We start from the raw sequence: 25280 nt of genomic DNA, 5'->3' as shown, positions 1-25280 counted from the left end.
TCTAAGGAACCAATTTTATGCAAGTTGTTGATTTTAAGTTGTTAACAATCCATATTGCAATAACATAAGCAAAAGTAAATCAACCACACAAGCATAAAACACACAATCACAAGTTCATAACCATAGCCACCTAATTTTGACTACACTTGTTGACCGAAAACAAGTGTGCCCAAAATCTCTCCTAAGGGACCCAAAAGATCATAAGCTTGTGTCGGCGAAATCCCACTTGATTCCGCATCCAAATGCTTTAAGGGTTCACTCCGTGTGTGGTCTCCTTCACTTTATTTGGGCTTCCTTCCTTGCATCTTCTTTTACAAAATTGTATCCTAAAACAATTTTCTATGGTAAAAGAAATACGACTAATCTACTTATTATTACAAACCAAATGAAATAAATAAATAGATTACAAAACCCAAATAAAATTATTACAACCATATTGAATGAACAAACAACCACATGAATAAACAAACACCACAACATAAACATTCAACCAAACACAAGGCCATGGCCAGGTTACGAACATCCATTACACATCCATATATGTAAAAATCACAAGACCAAAATGGTTCCCCCTTTTCCTTTAAAACTTTCGGCCAATATGAAACCAAATAGAAAGTTTCGGGTTTTGTCTAAACAAAATAATAAATCAACCATGTGAATTAGTTTTTAAAGATTACCACATGCATGTAAAGTATAATCTTGAAAAACCATGGGGTAATCAAAACCCCAAAAATTTTCGGCCAAATGGTGAACCCCACCATACACCCAAAAATTTTTGGGTCTAATGAAGCATGCATTCGTATAAGCGGCTCTTGATGCCATAGTAGGGTTTTAACAAGATTATCAAAGCCATAAAACCTTACTTTTATGTAAAACGCAGCGGATATATATTTTAAATCTTGTTAATTTGATGAATGTAAAACCAATTTTAGTCATGCAAAACCCAAACCTGGATCCAAATACGAAAACATACTTACAAGCACATGCATGTCACTAGAAGTTCATGCATGTTAAGTCTACCTTTCAAAACCAAGAAAAAGGTGAAGGAAATGATGAAATGGTAGACAAGAACTTCAATGGAGGAGTTCCTCAAGCTTGCATACCCTAAGCCTCAAACAATACACCTCTTAGCTAGGAATCTTACATTTGAAAGGCACCCTTGTATAATCTTACTTCTTGGCCGAAAATAAGGAAGGAAGAAGAGAGAATAAGAGTGTTTTGGATGTTCTTCTGTGTGAGAGAGAGAAAGGAGAGAGTTTGAAATGTACCTCATACTTACTCCCAATGAAACTCCTTGCATGCTTTAACTTACCTTGAAAGAAAGAGAAGAGGGAAAGAAGGGGGGGGGGGGGGGGGCTTCCTTCCATCTTTTCAAAATTAAAATTATTTTTATAACATAAAATAATTTACGATATATATATATATATATATATATATATATATATATATATATATATTTTCATGTTATAAAACTTTTATATCATGTTATAATGAATAAAAGGTTACATAACAAAATCTAGGTACATGCAAGTGAACAAGTCTCACATATTGTTATTTAACCATCTTAAATAACATTATTGAATCGTCTCTCTCAAATATAAATCATCCATATTATTAATTTATTAAACAAGTCCAATGTATTTAGAAAACCCTTTCCAAATAACGCAAGTGTTAATATTTATTTATTTGATATGATCATTGATGTGGTTTAAAATATACATATTATAATATACATATTTTCTACACTTTTAATAAGTTTTGAGTTTATTTTTATTAAATATAATTCTAAAGTGGTTCGTATATGAATTTAAAGGTTTCCAGTAACTATAAGCTAAAAAATGAGTAAATACTTAGAAACAATAACTATTGATCGGTTGATTTTATTTACTCATATTCTATAGATACATTATACAAGATTATATAGTTTGCATTTTTTGTTATTATTGGGTGCGATATAGATAGTGACTTTCAAATAAATTAAAATATGAGCTAAATGAGAATTTGCATGGATTAAATATGTGTATACACACTGAAAATAAATACAAGTCAACTATATGGTTTAATTTTGGTTCATACTTATTTATTTTATATGTTTAGTTGTGACGAACAGGAATACAATTAGTTGTTGGACCATAGCAAAGAAATTAAAATAATTCTACTGGAATGGAATAGAGTGTTGGTGTATTGAATTGAGGTGGGCCGGCCCTGTTGGGTTTTAAAAAAAAAAGAAAGACAGTTAAGAAAGAGATGTGGGTTAATATATCTTGGAGAAAAAGTAATTGGAAAAGAAAGAAAGGGACATAAATGATTATAAAAGGAATGAGAGGTAGGTCAAAAGAAACGAAGGAAGGGAGTAGCGGCGGAAAAAAAAAATAGAACATTCTTCCTTGAACCACGACTGAGAAGAAAAATAGGCAGCCGCAAGAAGTTTTTGAAGGCTACTGGTCACACAATAATCTTGGAAGCAAAAAAGGAGTTGTCGAGGAGCCTGTGGTTAATGTAGAGGAGCAGGTGGGCGAGGAGATTCAGATGGAGTCTCCACCGGCCAAGGTGCATCAGAGTCGCAGCCCAGCAAGTACAGCACTGGCTGAGAAGCAATCCAAACCACCACTAAGAGTTTTTAAGCCCAAATTGCCATATCCCGGGAGACTTCAGATGGACAGAGACGAGGAGCAGAACGCCAAATTCTTAGAACTCCTTAAGCAACTTCATCTAAACGTTCCATTCCTTGAGGCATTTACTCAGATGCTTAAATATGCCAAGTTCCTCAAGGACATTCTCACTAATAAGCAGAAGTTAGCTGAAGTCTCTTCCATTCCTCTTAGTGCTGGATGCTCTACTGTTCTGCAGAGCAAGTTGCCTGAAAAGATGGCCGATCCTGGGAGTTTCACGATTCCTTGCATTTTAGGCGATGATACGGTTAGTCATGCATTGGCCGACCTTGGGGCCAGCATTAACCTTATGTCGTATTCTGTTTTCAGTAGATTAGGTCTAGGTGAGCCGAGGCCCACGAGGATGAGCATTCAACTGGCGGACCGATCCGTAAAATACCCACGTTGGATTGTTGAGAATATGCTCGTTCGTATCGGCCAGTTCATCTTCCCGGTGGGCTTCGTCATTTTTGATATGAACGAAGACAATAGCGTTCCGCTCATTCTAGGCAGACCTTTTCTTGCTACTGCGCAAGCGTTGATCAACATTCACGATGGTAAATTGATTCTTCGAGTCGGGGATGAGAATGTCACGCTGACGTTCGACTGTCACTCAAGCATCCCAAATCGGCTGATGACTCCCTATACTTCATTGATACGATCATGACTCATGTGCCGGGGGGGGGGGGGTTCAGTGACATATGTGGAGGCTCCGCCTTAGACACACAGATTCTAGATAGGGAGATTCCAGAGGTTGAGATGGTCTCCATGACCGAACAGCCATCTGATGCTGACGCCGAGTTGTCCTCCCTTGATTCTGACATATCGACTGAGATCGTGCGAGCTGATCCGAAGGATCGACCTTCCGTCGAGAGTCCTCCTTCTTCCTTAGAGCTTAAAGATCTACCCACTCATTTGGAGTATGCGTTTCTAGATGAAGAGAGGAAGTTACCAGTGATTATTGCTTCTGCACTGATGGAGGTGAGAAGATGAAGTTGTTGAAGGTGCTCAGGGCGTACAAGGAGGCCATTGCTTGGAAGATTATCGACATTAAAGGTATAAACACCTCATTTTGCACTCATAAAATCCTTATGGAGGATGTTTTCAAAACCGGCGTTCTGCCTCAGAGAAGGCTAAATCCGAAGATGCAAGAGGTGGTGAAGAAAGAGATTATCAAACTCCTTGATGCAGGGATCATCTTTCCCATTTCTGATAGCCCTTGGGTTAGTCCAGTTCAAGTGGTTCCAAAAAAGGGTGGCATGACTGTCGTCACCAATGAGAGGAACGAGCTCATTCCCACTAGAGCTGTGACTAGTTGGAGAGTCTGCATCGACTATCGCAGACTGAACAATGCCACCAGGAAAGACCACTTTCCTTTACCCTTCATTGACCAGATGTTGGAGCGTTTAGCAGGTCAGCAGTACTACTGCTTCCTTGATGGTTTCTCTGGGTATTTTAAGATCCCATAGCTCCAGACGCCCAGGAGAAAACCACATTCACTTGTCCTTATGGCACGTTTGCCTATAAACGTATGCCCTTCGAACATTGCAACGCTCTAGCTACATTTCAGAGATGCATGGTGGCTATCTTTCATGACATGATTGAGGACTCCATGGAGATTTTCATGGATGACTTTTCGGTGTTCGGGAGCTCCTTTGATCATTGTCTTTCTAATCTTGAAAAGATGATGTCTCGTTGCGTTGATACCAAGCTGGTCCTTAACTGGGAGAAGTGTCATTTCATGGTGCGCGAGGGCATTGTCTTGGGATATCGAATCTTGAGTGCGGGGATTGAGTGTAACGTCCGTAAATTTCCGATAAAAGATTTAGCCTTGTAGTGTTACGTACACCTTCGGGCTTGACCCGGCTTTCTTCCGAGAGCTCCTGGCCACCCTCGTAAACGTTTCTCACTTAACTTTTCACCCAACTTGCTACATATTTCCAACTCAAGGGACTAGAGTGTAATATTTTATATTATAATAAAAAAAACCCTAGCCCCCTCTTCACTTGACCGATCGGACTAGAGAGCAGCTCTTAGGGGCTCGTTTTTCTTTTTTTTGAAACCAATTCCAAGTACCAAACTTCAATTCAAGGAGAGTCCCATGTCCCCCTAGTCTTTTACACCTTAAACCATCCTTATACATCGCGTATTGATCGTTAAACGACTTGTTGTAGGCTTGTAGGGTGGCTGTCCAATTGAGAAATTCTGGGGCTGTTTTGATTGGGTTTTTTTCACCAAAATCATACTAGGTATGTCACTTACATCATACTAAAATTCCATGGCCAATGGAGGCGTTTAGGTCGGTCAATCGATTTTAGTTCGAAAACTAGGGTTTATCGGGTGTAGGAATGGCAATTGTTGAGTTTGATGCGTTAAACGATCAGATGACCGGCCGAATCAGTTTGTACAGCCCGGGGGGGGGGGGGGGGGTTTAAGGGCTGTGGGAAAATTATTCTTTTGAGGCTCGGGGCTGTTTTGGTTGGTGCTTGGTCAATCGAGTCGGCGGTGCGCGAATTTTCGTTTAAATATTAAATTGAGAGTTGTAAAAAAGAACTATCAACCCCATCAACTCGGGTGACATATTTATGATAAATGAAAAGATTAAAATGGGAATTTGGTCAATTTGGGGCTGATTCGTTTAACAACTGATTTTAAGGTTGATTACGCGTGTATTCGACTCGATTTGATTACCTGCGGGTGAGTTGTGCATCATGGTTAGCCCCGGCCATAATCGTAGGGTTTTTTTGGTTAGTTAAAAGGTTTTAGGGGCTGAAGTAAAGTTTTTGGGCCTTGGGCCAAGTGTTGGGCCTTGGGCCAAGTTGTAGGGCCTTGGGCCAAAGTATTGGGCCTTGGGCCAAGTATGGGCCTTGGGCTAAGTTGTTGGGCCTTGGGCCAAAGTATTGGGCCTTGGGCCAAGTTGTTGGGTCTTGGGCCAGAGTGTTGGGATTGAACGGCCCATTAGGCAAGAGTGTTCTTACAGTCTAGTTTAGTAACGCGTTGTGTATAATTTACAGGCCCTTGCTTGTGATTGTGCACTTAGGGATTTCCTAGCTCGATGCAGGTGTTCGATTGATTTAGGTGAGTTCATGATGCCCTTTTTATTCTTTTTACGTTTTTGGCTAGCATACACACCCTATTACAAATTTTACCCGATTTTAATCGCTTAAACTATTGGATGGTATTACATGGTCTTATTCGTGATTGTGCATTTTGAAAGCTATGTTTGAATTATCTTCTATGCCTTAGGATATTTTAGACTCGTTTATGGTCTTATATTCCTTTAGGTTACATATATTATTCATGGTCTAGGCTCGAGGATACTATTAGGCCTAGTATTAATTTCTAGATTATCCATTATTTAAGGATTGAATGTGATGATATGGTTTGGTTGAATGTTTGAATTAGATGTTTGTATGTGAATGTGTATGTGAATGTGTATGTGATGTAAACTGTGACCGGGTCAAATATATTACTCGGGGAGGACCCGAAGTGAGGAGGCCCGTGTTGCATGTTTATGACGCGGCTGGGTCAAATATATTACTTGGGGAAGACACGGGGTGAGGAGGCCCGCCCTTCTATAAACCGTGGTCGGGTCAAATATATTACTTGGGGAAGACCCGGGGTGAGGAGGCCTGTATCAAGTGTTTAGTATGTTAAACCGCGACCGAGTCAAATATATTACTTGGGGATGACCCGGGGTGAGGAGGCTCGTGTTGCGTGATTTTGTTTTATTAAACTGTGACCGAGTCAAATATATTACTTGGGGATGAATCGGGGTGAGGAGGCTCGTGTTGCATGATTTTAACGGTTTTGTTAAACCGCGGCTGGGTCAAATATATTACTCGGGGAAGACCCGGGGTGAGGAGGCCCGTGCTGCGTGAAAGGATGTTAAATGTCTTATTTACGTATGATTTGGTTAAGAAAAGCTATTTATGATTTTACAGACTCATGATTTCCCCCTGCATTCCATACTCATGGAATTTTAAATGGTTTAATGAATGTCGTTTATGAAAACTTGAACTCACTTAGCTCTAGCTGACTTTGTGTGTATGTTAGATTGACTTTCAGGTTAAGAAGTGGATGCTACCGCTTGGACGTGCTGGATGCTACTCGGGAGGTTGAAGGCATTTCTGGTCGAGGAATTCAATAAAACATATATTTTATTTACATTTGATTTTGGACACCTGTACCTGTGTTTGGGACTTTTAATACTTAAACTTTTTCCACTGTTATTCACTCTGAACTGGTTTTAAATACAAAGAACCGTTTGGTTTTAAATTTTTGTGAAATTGTGAATGTGATTACCAACTGCAGGATTCTCGGGATTCGGGGTCTTACAATTTGGTATCAGAGCCATGGTTTGAGGGATTCGAGCATTCTCGGATGCTTGGACTCGAACTTTAAAAGAAAGGACTAGAAATGCCGATCACGAGTAGCTGCACGCTAAGAGGTAATTTTTTTCTATAATTGTTTATTCATTTTTTTAAGCATTAGAGTTCTATTATGTGCATAAATGCTTAAATGTTAGATGTGACGCTAATATAGTTAGGGTCAGGGGGTGCTTAGGATGGGCGGGTAAAGTAAACAGTTAATAACACTTGATCAATGTTATTAACAGTTTACCCTTACCTTCCATGTTCTAAATACTACTTGTACTTGACTGTGTTAAAATTCTGTCTTGTAGGGATAAGTCATGGCTAATACTCGTACTGCTGAGAGAGGTCGTCCGAGTGTTCGCGGCCGTGGTCGTAAACTACGTGCCGAAGCTGGGAGTGAGATCCCTACATCCCAGCAGGAGGAAACCCCGATTGTTGAGGAAGGGATAACCCCGTCTTAGGTCCTGCTATACGCGCGGCCATCGCAGATGAGGTTTATCAGGTTCTTCAGAGCGTTATTCCCGAAATTGTTGCTAAGGCGGTCAGGGTTGCAAATGAGTCAATGGTTGGAAAGAGTGCAGATAAGCAGGGAAAAGGACAAGAGACTCAGGTTGAAGACGAGGTGGTGGTATCAAGTGAGAAGGAGGAAGAAGTTCGTGCGTTTAGTGTTTCTTCTAGAGGTTGTTCGTATGGGGATTTCAAGAAGTGCGACCCTCCCGCTTTCGATGGTACTAAAGATGCGTTGGCAGCCCATCAGTGGGTTAGAGAGATGGAAGCCATATTGAGGGTTAGTAAGTGCAAAGAGGAGGATATGGTAACTTATGCTACTGCCTCATTTCGTTCCGAGGCGCTGTGTTGGTGGGATAATCTAGGTCAGACTATGGGTAATCGTTCCATTAGGAGGATGGCTTGGGAAGAGTTGAAGCAGTTGGTTATCGATCATTTTTGCCCTCCATATGAATTAGATAAGATGGAGCAGGAATTCTTAGTCATAGAAGCGGGTGATATGTCACATTGAGAGTATACTACAAAATTCAACCAAATGGCTCATTTATGTCTCGATCTAGTTATACCTGAAGATAAAAGGATCAAAAAGTACGTGAAGGGTCTTCCGGTAGATGTTCGTAAGGGTGTGATGACCACCGGCATGAGATCTTTCCATTCGGTGGTTACCCAAGCAGGTACATTGTATGAGCAGAGAGAGATGGTGAGCCCAGCTGAACATGGAAAAGATTGGAAACCGAGCTCTAACTCCAATGGCAAACGTTACGGGGGCAATGATTCTGTGTCGGCAGGAAAGAAAAAAAGAGCTGAAACATCGAATTATAGGGGACACGCGTATGATGGGAGATGCAAGAAGTGTGGGAAACCGCATAGTGGGGAATGTAGGTCCAGGTCTATCACTTGTTTCCGACGTGCGAAAGCTGGATACTTCCACTACGAGTGTCCGACATTGACTTGTTACCGGGGTGAGGGGTCTGGGAATTTGGCATCTCGGTGCACTGAAAATAAGGCGGGAGGTTCTGAGCGGGGAAACTCTTCTAAGGTTAAGTTGGAAGACAAGCCAAAGACTCAGGCTAGGGTCTTCAGTATCTCTGCGAAGGAGGCGGAGGAGGTAGCGGACGCGATTTCAGGTAATCCCTTGCTTTCGTATTAATCGTTAAAATGTTGTACCGAATATTTCTTTTCTTATCGAATGCTTTCGTGTGTAATCGTTTGGCTAGGAAGTGGTTCGATATCAGTAGTAGGGGTACTAGTTATACCCATTCTGTGTATGATGTGATGCTTTGATTTGTTGCAGCCCGCGCTTGTTCCTGTGTAGCGGGATTCGGGGACGAATCCCATTCTTAGGGGGGTAGACTTGTAACGTCCGTAAATTTCCGATAAAAGATTTAGCCTTGTAGTGTTACGTACAACTTCGGGCTTGACCGGGCTTTCTTTCGAGATCTCCTGGCTACCCTCGTAAACGTTTCTCACTTACTTTTCACCCAACTTGCTACATTTTTCCAACTCAAGGGACTAGAGTGTAATATTTTATATTATAATCAAAAAACCCTAGCCCCCTCTTCACTTGGCCGATCATACTAGAGAGCAGCTCTTAGGGGCTCGTTTTTCTTTTTTTGAAACCAATTCCACGTGCCAAACTTCAATTCAAGGTTAGTCCCATGTCCCCCCTAGTCTTTTACACCTTAAACCATCCATATACATCGCGTATTGATCGTTAAACGACTTGTTGTAGGCTTGTAGGGTGGCTGTCCAATTGAGAAATTCCGGGGCTGTTTTGATTGGGTTTTTTTCACCAAAATCTTACTAGGTATTTCACTTACATCATACTAAAATTCCATGGCCAATGGAGGTGTTTAGGTCGGTCAAACTATTTTAGTTCGAAAACTAGGGTTTATCGGCTGTAAGATTGGCAATTCTTGAGTTTGATGCGTTAAACGATCGGATGACCGGCCGAATCAGCTTGTACAGCCCCGGGGGGGGGGGGGGGGTTAAGGGCTGTGGGAAAATTATTTTTTTGAGGCTCGGGGCTGTTTTGGTTGGTGCTTGGTCAATCAAGTCGGCGGTGCGCGAATTTTCGTTTAACTGTTAAATTGAGAGTTGTAAAAAGGAACCGTCAACCCTATCAACTCGGGTGACATATTTATGATGACTGAAAAGATTAAAATGGGAATTTGATCCAATTGGGGCTGATTCGTTTAACAACTGGTTTTAAGGTTGATTACGCGCGTATTCGACTCGATTTGATTACCTGCTGGTGAGCTGTGCGTCATGGTTAGCCCCGGCCATAATCGTAGGGTGGTTTTGGTTAGTTGAAAGGTTTTACGGGTTGAAGTAAAGTTGTTTGGCCTTGGGCCAAGTGTTGGGCCTTGGGCCAAGTTGTTGGGCCTTGGGCCAAGTATTGGGGCTTGGGCCAAGTTGTAGGGCCTTGAGCCAAGTTGTTGGGCCTTGGGCCAAGTATTGGGCCTCGGGCAAAGTTGTTGGGCCTTGGGCAAAAGTATTGGGCCTTGGGCCAAGTGGTTGGGCCTTGGGTCAAGTTGTTGGGTCTTGGGCCAGAGTGTTGACCTTGAACGGCCCATTAGGCAAGAGTGTTCTTACAGTCTAGTTTAGTAACGCGTTGTGTATAATTTACAGGCCCTTGCTTGTGATTGTGCACATTGGAATTTCTTAGCTCGATGCAGGTGTTCGATTGATTCAGGTGAGTTCATGATGCCTTTTTTAATCTTTTTACGTTTTGGGCTAGCATACACACCCTATTACAAATTTTACCCGATTTTAATCGCTTAAACTCTTGGATGGTATTACATGGTCTTATTCGTGATTGTGCATTTTGAAAGCTATGTTTGAATTATTTTCTATGCCTTAGGATATTTTAGACTCGTTTATGGTCTTATATTCCTTAAGGTTACATATATTATTCATGGTCTAGGCTCGAGGATACTATTAGGCCTAGTATTAATTTCTAGATTATCCATTATTTATGGATTGAATGTGATGATATGGTTTGGTATGTTAAACCGCGACCGAGTCAAATATATTACTTGGGGATGACCCAGGGTGAGGAGGCTCGTGTTGCGTGATTTTGTTTTATTAAACTGTGACCGAGTCAAATATATTACTTGGGGATGACCCGGGGTGAGGAGGCTCGTGTTGCATGATTTTAACGGTTTTGTTAAACCGCGGCTGGGTCAAATATATTACTCGGGGAAGACCCGGGGTGAGGAGGCCCGTGCTGCATGAAGAGATGTTAAATGTTTTATTTACGTATGATTTGGATAAGAAAAGCTATTTATGATTTTATGGACTCATGATTTCCCCCTACATTCCATACTCATGGAATTTTAAATGGTTTAATGAATGTCGTTTATGAAAACTTAAACTCACTCAGTTCTAGCTGACTTTGTGTGTATGTTAGATTGACTTTCAGGTTAAGAAGTGGATGCTACCGCTTGGACGTGCTGAATGCTACTCGGGAGGTTGAAGGCATTTCTGGTCGAGGAATTCAATAAAACAAATATTTTATTTACATTTGATTTTGGACACCTGTACCCGTGTTTGGGACTTTTAATACTTAAACTTTTTCCGTTTTTATTCACTCTGAACTGGTTTTAAATACAAAGAATCGTTTGGTTTTAAATTTTTGTGAAATTGTGGATGTGATTACCAACTGTAGGATTCCCGAGATTCGGGGTCTTACATTGAGGTAGATCGAGCCAAAATCGAAACCATATACAAACTTCCCCGCCCACTTCCGTGAGATCTATTCGAAGCTTTTTGGGTCACGCCGGATTCCATCATCGTTTCATTAAAGATTTTTCTAAAATCGCGAGACTCATGACTAAGCTTCTTGAGAAGGATGCCCCATTCGTCTTTTCCGAGCAGTGTGTCGAGGCGTTTGATCTATTAAAAGACAAACTCGTTAACGCCCCAGTCATGGTTGCTCCCGACTGGTCGTTACCATTCGAGTTGATGTGTGACGCGAGCGATTATGCAGTTGGTGCCGTTCTTGGACAACGGAAGAAGAGACACTTCCATCCAATCTACTATGCAAGCCGGACCTTAAACGACACTCAGGAGAACTACACCACCACCGAGAAAGAGCTTCTAGCTGTGGTGTTTGCATTCGATAAGTTTAGGTCCTATCTTGTTCTGTCCAAAACTGTTGTTTACACGAATCATGCTGCTATTCGATATTTCTTCAGTAAGAAGGATGCTAAGCCTCGTCTTATCCGTTGGATTCTGCTGCTACAAGAGTTTGATATAGAGGTCCGTGATAAAAAGGGGGCCGAGAATGTGGCAGCCGATCATTTGTCACGCCTGGAGAGAGCCGAAGTTGAAGATGAAGGTATTGAGCTCGATGATCGTTTTCCTACTGAGTGTTTGATGTTTGTTAAGGCACAGCATGCCGGTTACCCTTGGTTCGCCGATATCGCGAACTTTCTTGTTGACGGGTCTATCCCGAAAAAGATGTCTCACCAACAAAAGAAGAAATTCTTTGCTGACGTTAAGTTCTACATCTGGGACGATCCATATTTGTTTCGTATCGGTGCCGACCAGCTTGTTAGGAGATGCGTGGATGCTAAGGAGGATGGCAGATTTTGAGCCATTGTCACGAGGGACCGACAAGTGGGCATCACGGTGCGAGCCTCACCGCGAAGAAGGTATTCGATGCTGGATTTTATTGGCCATCAGTGTTTAAGGACGCTCATACATTTATTAGAGGTTGTGATCGTTTTCAGCGTATCGGCAACATCTCATCCTGTAATGAGATGCCCCAGCAGTTTATTCAAGTTTGCGAGATCTTCGATATCTGGGGTATTGATTTTATGGGCCATTCCCCTCATCTCGTGGGAACAAATACATACTCATGGCTTTTGATTATGTCTCAAAGTGGGTCGAGGCCAAAGCCTTACCCACGAATGACGCCAGGATTTTAGTGAGATTTCTTAAGGCTCTTTTTTCTCGGTTTGGTGTTCCAAAAGCCTTGATCAGTGATTGAGGTACACACTTCTGCAACGTGCAGATGGAGAAGGCGTTGCAACGCTATGGGGTCACCCATCGGCTTGCGACCGCCTACCACCCACAGACTAGTGGGCAGGTGGAAGTGAGTAATCGGGGCATTAAACGCATTCTTGAGAAGACGTTTGGGCTAAACCGAAAGGATTGGTCCGACAATCTAGATGACACTCTGTGGGCTTTCCGTAAAGCGTATAAAACTCCGACAGGTTCTACACTGTTTCGGATGATTTATGGGAAGGCTTGTCATCTACCCGTCGAGTTGGAGCATTGTGCCTCGTGGGCACTTCTGACGGTTAACGTTGATCTTTCGACTGCCGGAGATCATCGTTTTCATCAGCTGCATGAGTTGGAGGAGCTTCGTGATCGTGCATATGCGCATTCATATAATTATAAGCAGAGGACTAAGGAGTTGCATGATCGAAAGCTACGAGGTAATAAACAGTTCAAGTGTGGGGACACCGTACTTATTTTTAATTCTCGGTTGAAATTATTCCCGGGGAAGCTTAGGTCCCGATGGGCTGGACCATTCGTGGTCAAGGAGGTGTTCCCGTATGGTACGGTAGAGATAAAGGATGCAGCTGGAAGTTTCAAGGTAAATGGTCAACGTCTTAAGCATTATTTAGGTGAGAAATCAATGGAAGCCGAAGAAGGGGTCATGTACCTCGACTCATTCCTCAACACTTAGGCGTGATGAAGGGGTCAGGCTGAGGACACGCTAAACTAAGCGCTCTCGGGAGGCAGCCCGAGTTGTAGAGTTTTGTAGTTGTTTCGTTTATTTTATTTTATGTTATGGATATTTCTCTATTAACGACCGCTTGTACTCAATTTCCATTCGAGTTGGTCAATTTTAGGGGTATTCGATAAAATTAAAAAAAACAAAATTTAATAAAAAAATAAAAAAAATCATAAAACGTAAAAAAAAATACAAAAATATGTTTATTCTTATATTTTCTTTTTATTTTGTACGTCGCTATATGCGAGCGAGTGTGGTTTAGTACAGATGGTATTTATTCGCATGATAGCTCTGATGACGTGGTAGAATTTGCTCCCGAGGATCATAAGATTAAAAGACACTGCTATTTACCAGGGGAGTATTAGTTCTTTTCTTTCTTATTTTTAATTTTTAGAATAGTTTTATTTTTATTTCTTTTTCTTGTTCTCATCGAGGACGATGTTTTCGTTCAAGTGTGAGGATGGGAGTTTATTTTACTTAGTTGTAGGACAAAAAATTAAAAAATATATATTAAAAAAATTGAAAAAAATAGTCCCTTGAAATTTGTTTACTCTACGTTAAACAGGAAATGATATTATTACCGAGTAGTGTTTGTTTCATAACTTCTTGGTGGTTTCAAAATATATATATAATAAATAAGAACGGTGCCCATTAGACCCGCACATATTGTTTTGTAACCGAACAGTTTAGACTCAGCAATCGATGTGCTGGTAGGCTCAGCCTCCAAGAATGAAAGAGTGGTTTGGTTGCTGACTTGACTATAGAAAATGGGATGAAAAGGCGGGTCATACTCAAGCCTTATGTTTAGTTTGATCATAAAAATTAAAAATTTTATAGAAATTGGAATAGACTAATCATGCGATGCTTGGCTAGGTTTAACATTAAGGTATGCCAAAGTTGCCTGTGATATAAACATAAATTTCATGCTTCTAGTATTAGTGGTTAACACTTCATAGGCGTATGGTTTTATAACCTTAAATCCTGTATTGATGGGATGCTCCGGGGGACGGACACCATGGGTCTTTATGCGATATATCATCTAGGTATTCATATCTCCTAAGTGGATTTATGAATATTAAAAGAGCTCAAAGAGCAAACCCGCAGTTTATCTGCCAAACATAGGTCAATAAACATGATCACCTTGTACTTCAAAGTACAAACACACAACTGACTTGATCATCCACGCTGTTAGTCATATGGGGTCCCCTTACTCGCGCCCTATTACCATTAAGAAACAGGCCACAAGGGACACGTCATATGTAAGCCCTACAGATGAATTTGTGTATACTCACCCTTGGAGATGGACTTTGGGGTGTTGCTTGATAACGGGGGTATGCCATGTAGTGGGGAACACTTACTAGTTAGCTACTTAAACATACATTAATCATATATAATGGTTGCTAGGTAGACCTTAATGCTTAAGCTTAGGTGGATAAACAAGCTATTCTTAAAAATGGTACATCATGTTTTGATCAACTAGATATAAGGTTTAAGTCAAATTGGGGTGGCTCGGGTCCGTTATGGTTCTTAATTGTAGGTGCCACTTAGTCATTCAGACTGATAAAATTGTCGCGCCATATTTGCCTCGGTAAGTATTGGGAGCATGGGTTTAAGTGGATAGCAACACCGGTAATCGACCTGATCTAGCTTATTAGGTGAAGGTTGGAAGAAATATTTTGGTAACGGGTCACTTGTTCTAATACTTAAAATAATAATAATAATAATAATAACAATAATAATAATAATAAATAAATAAATGAAACCAAGAGTGGTTGGTTGAACTCGGTTATGATCCTGTGCAGATTTCTTTTTCAGGGACGAAAAAGGTTTAAGTGTGGGAATATTTGATGTGGTTTAAAATATACATATTATAATATACATATTTTCTACACTTTTAATAAGTTTTGAGTTGATTTTTATTAAATATAAGTCTAAAGTAATTCGTATATGAATTTAAAGGTTTCCAGTAACTATAAGCTAAAAAATGAGTAAATACTTAGAAACAATAACTACTGATCGATTGATTTTATTTACTCATATTCTATCGATACATTATACAAGATTATCTAGTTTGCATTTTTTGTTATTATTGGGTGCGATATAGATAGTGACTTTCAAATAAATTAAAATATGAGCTAAATGAGGATTTGTATGGATTTAATACGTGTATACACACTGAAAATAAATAGAAGTCTACTATATGGTTTAATTTTGTGTGGTTCATACTTATTTATTTTATATGTTTACTTGTGACGAACAGGAATACAATTAGTTGTTGGACCATAGCAAAGAAATTAAAATAATTCTACTAGACTGGAATAGAGTGTTGGTGTATTGACTTGAGGTGGGCCGGCCCTGTTGGGTTTTTTAAAAAAAAGAAAGACAGTTAAGAAAGAGATGTCGGTTAATATATCTTGGAGAAAAAGTAATTGGAAAAGAAAGAAAGGGACATAAATGATTATAAAAGGAATGAGCGGTAGGTCAAAAAGAAACGAAGGAAGGGAGTAGTGGCGGGAAAAAAAAACAGAGCATTCTTCCTTGAACCACGGCTGAGAAGAAAAATAGGCAGCCGCAAGAAGTTTTTGAAGGCTACGGTCACACAAGAATCTTGGAAGCAGAAAAGAAGCATTCATTGGTTCGTTAACCATTCGGTTTAAGACCTTTTACGATGTTTTCTTTCTTCAATAATTATTAAACATGACTTTTGCTACTATTTATGTTTTTCTTTCATTTATTATTACTATGAGTAGCTAAACTTGTTAGAACCGCCTAGGTTATGGTTGAATTATGATTGTTTGACGAGTTTTTGGGTTATTTGATGAACATGTGTTGAGTTTTTTTTACACGTAAAGTTCTATTTTTATTATTTAGTTCCGTGATATACTACTTTGTTTGATAGTATTTTGGTCTTATATTAAACTCCGTGTGATCTCGTCTTGCATTAATTAGTTTCGTGTCGGTTTAGGGTTGCATGTTTTTTACCGTTTACTAGGTGTTTTCGGTTCTTTTATGGTCTAGCTAGCCATAGGGTTCATTTGGTCAAGTTTGTCTAACTCGGTAGTCCATCTCTGTTTAGTCCTACCCGGATAATTAGAGTCGACTTGTCCTTTTGCTTAGCTGTTTTAGGTTGGCCGTTGCGAGACATCGATTGGTTCGTCTTTATTAGGCTAGGTTGAATTGTAAGTTGAGTTACTAAATGATTTAAATTCAATTATCCCTTTTTTTCTAGATTTGTTACGAGTACGGGTCTTAGAGGAAATTGTGACATTGAGACCTACCCGGAGATTTGTCATTAAGATACGTTAAAATTCTCACCGATACTTGTTAAGTGTTTTCTAGAGTTGTTTAGGGGTTCATTAGTGAGACCTACCCGGAGATCTAGTTGCCCTTCGTCTCTTTAGTTTACCTATTTTTAGAACCCGATTACACATGTTCGTTAATATCCAAGGCTCGTTGATCATCATTAGGATACCCGACCTAGGTGGTTCCTCTTCATCATATTCGAGAGCTCCGTTAGTGCCGTTAAGTTATCTCGTTAGTATCGTTAAGTAAGTAAGTTAAATTAGTTTAAATTAATTTAAATAAAATAAAAAGTTAAATATTTTTTTAGGGCAGGACTTAGTTAGGGTTTAGTATCCGAGCCACCTCTAGTGTCCTTGAGTTCGATACCTAGACTTCCTTTCTCTTTGATACACGCGACTGGTACCCTTGCCGATTGTGTGAACTAGGTTAGGTTGTTTGGTTTTTAAAGCTTTGTTGCGATTCGTGTTTATTATTTTTATATATATTTTTTCGCACATCAATCATATCATATATAAACAAATATTATTGGTGTTTGTCTAACTTGTTATTGGGTATGACCCGACTTGGATCATAACGTACTAGCCACATTAATAATAATATGTGTTTTGGGCAGACCGAGTCCAACAGGAATTGTAAAACCAAAACAGCCATTTAATCTCAATACCACAACCATCGCCCCTGCTCCCCGTTACCCAATGGTTGCCTTGTCCACACCTGAATGGCATCGAGCAATGAATATGGAGTTTGATGCCCTTATTAAAAATGGAAAACGGGAATTAGTTCCACGCCAACCACACATGAATGTCACACGGTGTATGTGGATTTTCTGACATAAATTTCGGTCGGACGGATCATTGGAATGGTACAAGGCGCGGTGGTTTGTGACGATAGAAAACAACAGCTGGGTGTTGACTGTGGAGAAAACATTTAGTCCCATTGTTAAACCGGCAACAGTCCACACGGTACACTTATTGGCTCTTTCACAATCCTGGTCAATTAATCAGCTCGATGTGAGGAATGCATTTCTACACAGCTCTCTCAATGAGACAGTTTACATGAATCAACCAATGGGGTTCCGCCACCGAGACTATCCGGATCACATATGTAAACTTAAAAGTCGTTATATGGGTTAAAACAGGCACCGAGGGCGTGGTACCAACAATTTACAGATTTCGTTATCACACTCGGTTTCACACAGAGCCGATGCGATAACTCATTATTCGTATACGGCCACGGATCCGAGACTTCTTATATCCTCATTTACGTGGATGACATAATTCTCATGTCCTCCACAGAAACTCTGAGGAGTCACATTGTGCACAAACTCGGTTCAGAATTTGCTATGAAAGAACTTGGTTCTCTAAGCTTCTTTTTGGGGATTTCGGTAAAACACATAGGAGACTCTATGTTCTTATCTCAAAGCAGTTATGTGAATGAAATTTTGGATCGAGCTGGCATGTTAACCTGCAAGTCGGTCCCTACCCCTGTCGACACAAAACCGAAGTTAAGTGAACATGACGGGACCGATTTTGGTGGCCCAACCCTTTACCAAAGCCTAACCGGGGCTCTTCAGTATCTCACGTTTAGTCGCCCTGATATTTCATACGTAGTCCAATAGGTGTGACACTGGAATGCTCTTCTTCGTATCCTTCGGTATCTTCGGGGCTCCTCAGACTTTGGCGGACCGACACGCATCATTGCACTATGAGCATACACAGACGCATATTGGGCGGGTTGCCCACACACGAGACGTTCCACTTCTGGGTATTCCATTTACTCTGGGGATAGTCTTGGTCGTCAAAACGACAATCTATATATATATATATTTGTGTGTGTGTATGTATATAGTATTTCCCACGTACAATCAATCACTGTGGCCCCCCTTCCACCCACAATATGTGTAATCACAGTATACTCTTGGCGTTCATGCCTAATCAAGTTAGTTTGTTTAGTTGCAGCAGAACTTGGCTCGTAGGCCATACTCAACCTTGTTTATTAAGTTACAAAATAACTTGGCTCATAGGCCATACTCAACTTTGTTTATTGCGTTGCAGCAAAACTTCGCTCATAAGCCATAATCAACTTTTTTTTTACTAAGTTACAACAGAACTTGGCTCATAGGCTATACTTAACTTTAGTTGGTTACTATTGTGGCCCCCCTTCCTCCCACAATAGCCTCATGGCCTTCACAGACCACGTTATACTCATGGCCTTCACATAACATGTTATTATCCAATTTGTTAGGTTTAACATTTCATAGTGTGTTTGTATAAACATAGTCACGTGTAATTTCATAATGTTTTGACATTCGTATTATCTCCATCTAATTTATCAATCAACAATACTATTCACCTTTCATCAGCACGTAGTCAATCATTATGTTTGTGGGGACTTTTCGTATATAAACGTTTAGATAATTCTTATCTTGAATTGTTTTCAGATAGATAAATGTATATAAACATACTTTTTACCCCAAAGTTCATAAACAGTTTGAAAAGAGGGGTCATGAAACTCACGGTTTAGTAGGTACTCGGTGAGATGTAAGCTCGGGATTCGTTTCCCTTGCTATCACTTAGTCCCTTTGCGGTTTTCAACTGTTTCAACCCTTTACTCGCTTTTCCGGGTTCTTGGCATTGTAGCTAGAGTAACTACGGGTCCTAGGGTTTTTGGCTATGAAAGTTCAAGAACAGAGCATAGCAACTGCATATGTTGATATTTTGTTGAAAATGATGGATTAATAAGCATTAAACAAGTTATTATATCAAGGGGGTTTAGTCCACTTTGGCGGGCTAGAATTTTTGGGCCCCCTTTGGGCCCAATTTTGGACTATTAGTCTTGTTTTGCATGTATGAGATCCCGAGACCTTTGGGCTCGGTTTTTGGAGAGAAAAATATATCGGGTACGACAAACAGCGCAAAATCGAGCGTTTTTCTGTCATTTTTGTGTAAATTTATAAAAACATATCATTTGTTTGTAAAAATCAAAAATATTCTCATGGATCGCTTAAAACAACCCAAATATGTGTTTTATAAGTTTTTTCTGGCTTAACGGATGATACAATGCTTGTTTCGTAACTATCTTTCGCGTTTAAAGTCATAGCGGGTAGTTAAATGAGTATGTTTTTGTTTAAATGGTTTGCTCTCGTACTAAGGCCCTAATGTCAATATGTTGGCTTATATTAAATGTATATCACTTATAGATGCCCCCCACCCTCGGGATATCCGAGTTTTCACCAGACCTGTTTAGTTATTCGTTTATTCGATACGCATAAGTGGTTAATCGCTTATTCGATATGTGAATAGTATGGTCTACCTGGTTTTATCACGAATGTCACAGAACTTGATGATGCTTGTGTAACAGAGACAGTGCCTGAGTAGCTATACAGTATTGAGGAGTATCCGGCACATTACCAACGAATGACCAATTGATTCAACTACAAAATGTTGTTTGAGTCTTCGAACTTTGAAAAACAACAGATTGAGAGCTTTTGTGGTATAGACCGATGTCTTGTGATACAGTTGTGCTCTTCATTTTCTTTCGTAGCTCCAACTCTTGTGCCTCCAGTTTCTCGATGAATCGAGCAAGATTCAATCTGGCATATGCACTGGGATTTGATTGTTGGATCATGATGAAAGTGCCCCACTCTTTAGGTAAAGCATCAGCCAACTTGTCAATATACTCGTATTCAGGCTTACAATCCCCATCCTCTTCATTTCTTTAACCAGATGACAGTATCTCTTGATTAACTATGCAAACGATTCACCCTTGACTTGTGTAAAGATATCAAATTCTTTCTTCAACAAGGCCATTTTACTTTTATGCATGTTGGGATTCCCACGATCTTTGTTCGACAAGGCTTGCCAAATAGAATAACTGGACCCGTTATGTTGCAAAAGTTGAAATATTTCAGCCTTGATCGCCTGTTGGAAAAGATTCAATATCTTCTTTTCCCATAGAAAGTATGGCTTTTCTCGGTCTTCAATTTGTGAAATTCGGTAGTTGTTGCGATTCTCATGCTTTAGTATAATATATTCTTCTTCGAATGTTGTCCATGTCTCATAGTTGAGTGCTTTCACATAAGTCTCGAACTTGTCAGCCCAAGACGGATAGTCTTCCATTCTAATCAACTTGGGAGGCTTATTTGACGTTCCCATCTCATTCTCAAGGTTGAGGTTTCGCAGTAAGGCTTATGGTTGAGAAACAAGTGCACTAAGATTCTCCATGGTTCAGTTAAGATCAAGGAAATGTAACATGTCAAAGTTCAAAATGTTGGTTAACGGATATGTTTTGGTTTTAGAGGCTTGGTCAAAGTTTGGTGAATGAACGGATATGTTTTTGGAAGCAGACATGATTTGGCAACGGATAAGTCTTTTATCAACGGATATGTTTCAATAAGGTCAATGGATAAGTTAAACGGATATGTCTAGGTCAAGGTATATGTTTGATAACGTATAGGTATCAACGCATATGTACATGTAGGGCGTATACGTACTTATGCGCCGTATATGTTATGCACTTGATACTTATGCGCTGGCAAACATATGCACCCAGAATGAGAGAAATCAAATTTTGACATTTTGGATTGAATTTTGTGGATGAAATGAATTGAAACGTTCAAGGGTTTGTCACGGACATATAAGAAATCAGTGGTGAAAGTTCGATGAAATTTCAACGGTGAAAACTAGAAATAGAGAATAAAGTCTTGATTTCTTGCGTTTTCCAAGCGAATAACGAGAGCTCTGATACCACTTGAAAAGACGTGAACGCTAACTTAAGATGTATCAGAATTTTATTTGCTCCAACTTTGAAGTGCGGAATTCCTCAAAGGCGGAAACACACAAGAAACGTTAAAATCATCTTCATTAACATTATCAAACCATTACAAAAGATATGACACTTGAAGTACACTTTCTCTCTCTACTTTCTCTCTCAAGGATATGGCAATGAACAAAAGTTCTACCGTTCGCACGTAAGTCTAGCTATTTATAGACAAGACCAAAATCCACATCCAGCGCATATGTTATACAACACATAAGTTATGCGTCACGTAACTTATGCGGACTGGAAGGAATTATGCGCTACTATCACTTTATTACATACATTTGAAATTTAAAGTACATACAAAATACAATAAGACCCTAGCAATAGACATATGACTCTACAGGAAAGGTGATCCTTGGAAAGGAACATGATTATAAAACGCATTTGTGTAATATGTATCAACAAAATTTTGTTGATAATGACCATAGTAGTTTTTATCATAGAAGGTATATGACTGAGGATTTCTTAATTGGTTAGTTGTTTGAGAAAATGATCATTTATTTAGTGGAGCATATTTACACGAAGTACGTACCTTTTCATTTTAAGAAACATTACTTTTACTTGAATTATCCTCAGTCTCACAACTTGAAGATGAACAACTAGATATGCTCACCTCAACAGGCCTACTTTCGTTGACACATTTTTTAACAAAAGTTTCATCACAAACGGTTTCATAATCACAACTCGTGTTCTTTTCCACCGACCTGCTTTCTTCAACACAACCTTTTGAACAAGATGAATCACCACTAGAATCAACAATTACAAGTATTGGAGCGGTTGCTTTAGAAGTGGGAGGAACAAATGTTACTTGTTTTGGTACATGACCAATTCCATATACCATTTCTTCCTATGGAGGGGTCTTATAACTAAAGTGAGTTAGGCTAGTGTAGTTACCATTCAACGGTGGAGGGCCTGGAGGCACAGCTGAATAATCATAGCCTAGACCTGACTTTTGTTTAGCGCTCCTCTATGCTCCAAGAATATCATTTAACTTACCTGAAACTAACTCAAAATTTTCAACAGCTAATTCATGTTTTTCAAAAGTTGATTTCTTATCTGAAAGCTTAGTTTCCAAATTTTCAATCTCAGCTTTCAATTTTATAATTATATTTTTGTAATACTCAACTTCCTTTTGTGATTGAAAAGTTTTTAATTTTAAATTTGCAACACCATCATGGTGACTTTTTATCTTTGTGGTGTAAATCTTATCAGCTTTGACGTATTGGTTGTTCAGACTCTTTAGCTATGAGTTCTCTTTTAAAACAACATCATAGATTTGTCTATATAACTCAACTTTGTAAATGCATTCTTGAGTACAAAGATTGTGATTTACCACATGACTGGGTGATGTGGTGAGATTTGCAACTGAAGAACTTGAGGCTTCATTGTTGTCGGTGAAAGCCATTCCAGCGAAGTTCAGTGGATTCTCGAGCTCTATGAAATGATCTTTCCAGTCTGGCTCGGATGAAACTTCGGTTTGGGATACAAGGGTTCTTGAACTTGAGCTTGAGTTGCCCTTGTGAGAATTTACACCAATCCTTGGAACCCTTTGATTGGGATTCTGTCCCATGTGCCTTTTTCCACTTGATTTGCTCCCTTCTCCGTTAGAAACCTCAATGACTCGGATATCGTTTGCCGATTTGGGTGGGTTGATGCATTATCTCACAAAGTGACTTAGCTCATTGCAGTTGTAACAACTGAGCTTGTATTTGTCAAACCCAATCCTTTTGGCATCAGTATCTCTGAAGCTATATTTACTGTATTTCTTCATGAAGTTTGTGGCACGGTGAACAGGACCATTACCATCTGATACTTGATATCCATCTTCTTGAGATCATTCTTGTTCATGTCTTGCAAGTCACCTTTTTTAAATGATGGGGGTAAGAGTTTTCCTTATAGAAACTCCTCATGACTTGAGAGAAATGCGTGAACTAATGCGATGTTTGAGTCATTTAGGAGTGGAACATTTTGAGAGCAGCTTGAGTAGGAAGACCATGGGCTTTCAGTGCTTGTTCAACGCCCTTTATCACAATGTTTTGAATGGATCCCGAGCTGGATGAAGCAGATGTGTTTGCAGCAGAGATGAAGGCTACGTTCTGAGTGGCATGAGTTGTCGTAGCTTTAACACCAGTCACTAGGTACATATTGTCATGAGATTTGCTGAGAAAGGCCGCTGTCATTGCTGATCCTATTGTGATGCTAGCTTGATTCAGAGAACTTAAATGGTTATTCATTAGCAACTTTTCATCTAAATCAAAAGACTTGATAGTTGAGAACAAATGTTGAGTTGAAGTGGCATTGAGATTTGTACTTCTTTTGATGGTAACAGTGTTTGTGCTCCAAGAAAATGGCATGGAGTTCAATAGCTTGTGGTTTGATTCAGATGCATTAATGACCACCTCTGCACTTCTCATTCGGGCCAATAGTTTCTCAAATTTCTTTACAAGATCACCGACACTTTCTCCTTGTCTATGATTAACCATGCTGAATTACTCTTTTAACAAAGCCCTGCGGCTGTCCCATATTTCAGCATTCCTTTCAATCTTTTCAACAAGAGCATCCCATAAACCCTTTACAGTTATGTGTTCTCTAAGTGTTTGAGTTACTTCATTGGATAGACACGTAGTAACGGTAAGAAAAGCCCGTTCATCTTCTGCTAAGAGCAGTTTATCAGCCTCATCATATGTTTCAATTGGTATTGGCTAAGGTACGGTTATAGTATCAATCATAGGAATATGAGGACCCACTTCTATAGATCTCAACAGACCAGCATCAGTTAACTTGAGAAAGTTCTTAAACCTCCATTTCAAATCAGTGAAGTTACTTTCCAAATTCATAAACATTGGAGGCTTAGTTGTCGTTCTGGCCTCATTTTCAAGCAGCAGATAACTCTTAAACAATTCAGAGTCAGTGGCCATATTATCCACTAAATAATAAGTTGAAGTTTTAAAATATAGTGGCTTTGAGGTAAACAATATAAGAAGGCAACAAGTGGAACGAAATTGATGGATGAACTCGAATTGGTATACTCGAATGGAATTAGAAGGCTAGGATTGAAGTGAAAGTTGGATGGATTCAAAAGATGGATTTGGATATATGAATGGATCAAATGTATTTTTAAAGACTCTAATCGAATGGAGTGAAAGAATGGTTTGAGTGTACTGAGGATCGAATGGATGGGTTCGATTGGATTAGATGGATTGATTTGGATCGAGTGGAATGATCGACTAGAATGGTTGACTAGATTGGATGGATGATCGACAGGATTGATGGAGCTCAACTCAAATTATGGACTCGATTGGATTTGGAACTTGGTTCGAATGATCTTGGGACTCGACTCGAATGACTGGATCGAGTCGAATGAATGGATCAATGGATTCAACTCAATCAATAAGTTCGATTCAAATATTGGTGATGATTGACTCGAATCGAATGGATCAATGGATTCGACTCGAATGAATTTTAGGATTCGATTCAAATCAAATCCACAACCCAGTTTGATTTATAACACGGTTTAAATGGAATGTATCACTTGGGGGAATCAAACTTGAACACTTAATTAACAAATCAAATGAAATTCCCATTTAAACCCCACTTTACACCAACAACAAACTTGTTAGAATATCCAAACACTCAAATAACCTAACAACACACCAAATCACATACTTTCCGCACACTTTTTATAACCAAGAACAAAGAAATCGTAACTTTATTTTGTGAACCCACAACCCACTTTTCACACAAACCACACGTCTCAAACACTCAAAACAAGTTCAAGACTCAAGGTTGTGACCCAATAACTACAATTAGTAGAGCCAAAAGCTCTAATACCATTTGTAGGTCCCGTTACGGATCTAACAACTAAGTTCTTGA

At 39.6% G+C, this 25280-nt stretch overlaps 2 protein-coding genes across 2 annotated transcripts; both read left to right on the top strand.

Annotated features, from left to right (window-relative positions):
* The first annotated feature begins 2655 nt into the window (after window positions 1-2655).
* On the top strand, window positions 2656-3318 carry LOC143628364 (uncharacterized). Its single transcript, XM_077097979.1, has one exon. It carries the CDS (start codon window positions 2656-2658, stop codon window positions 3316-3318), a length of 663 nt encoding a protein of 220 aa, XP_076954094.1.
* A 9455-nt stretch (window positions 3319-12773) lies between these two features.
* Window positions 12774-13235, top strand: LOC143628363 (uncharacterized). The gene has a single exon (XM_077097978.1). The coding sequence runs from the start codon at window positions 12774-12776 to the stop codon at window positions 13233-13235; it is 462 nt and encodes a 153-aa protein (XP_076954093.1).
* The last annotated feature ends 12045 nt before the right edge of the window (window positions 13236-25280 follow it).

This window comes from Bidens hawaiensis, unplaced genomic scaffold, assembly GCF_021521415.1.
Source record: "Bidens hawaiensis isolate Kalapana, Puna unplaced genomic scaffold, B.hawaiensis_p1.1 tig00004931_1, whole genome shotgun sequence".
NCBI classification, from domain to species: Eukaryota; Viridiplantae; Streptophyta; class Magnoliopsida; order Asterales; family Asteraceae; genus Bidens; species Bidens hawaiensis.
This window is presented reverse-complemented; position numbering and strand designations above follow the sequence as displayed.

Excerpts from the sequence above, each read along its gene's own strand:
- LOC143628364 (XM_077097979.1), top strand. The coding sequence starts at position 2,656 with ATGGACAGAGACGAGGAGCAGAACGCCAAATTCTTAGAACTCCTTAAG.
- LOC143628363 (XM_077097978.1), top strand. The coding sequence starts at position 12,774 with ATGATTTATGGGAAGGCTTGTCATCTACCCGTCGAGTTGGAGCATTGT.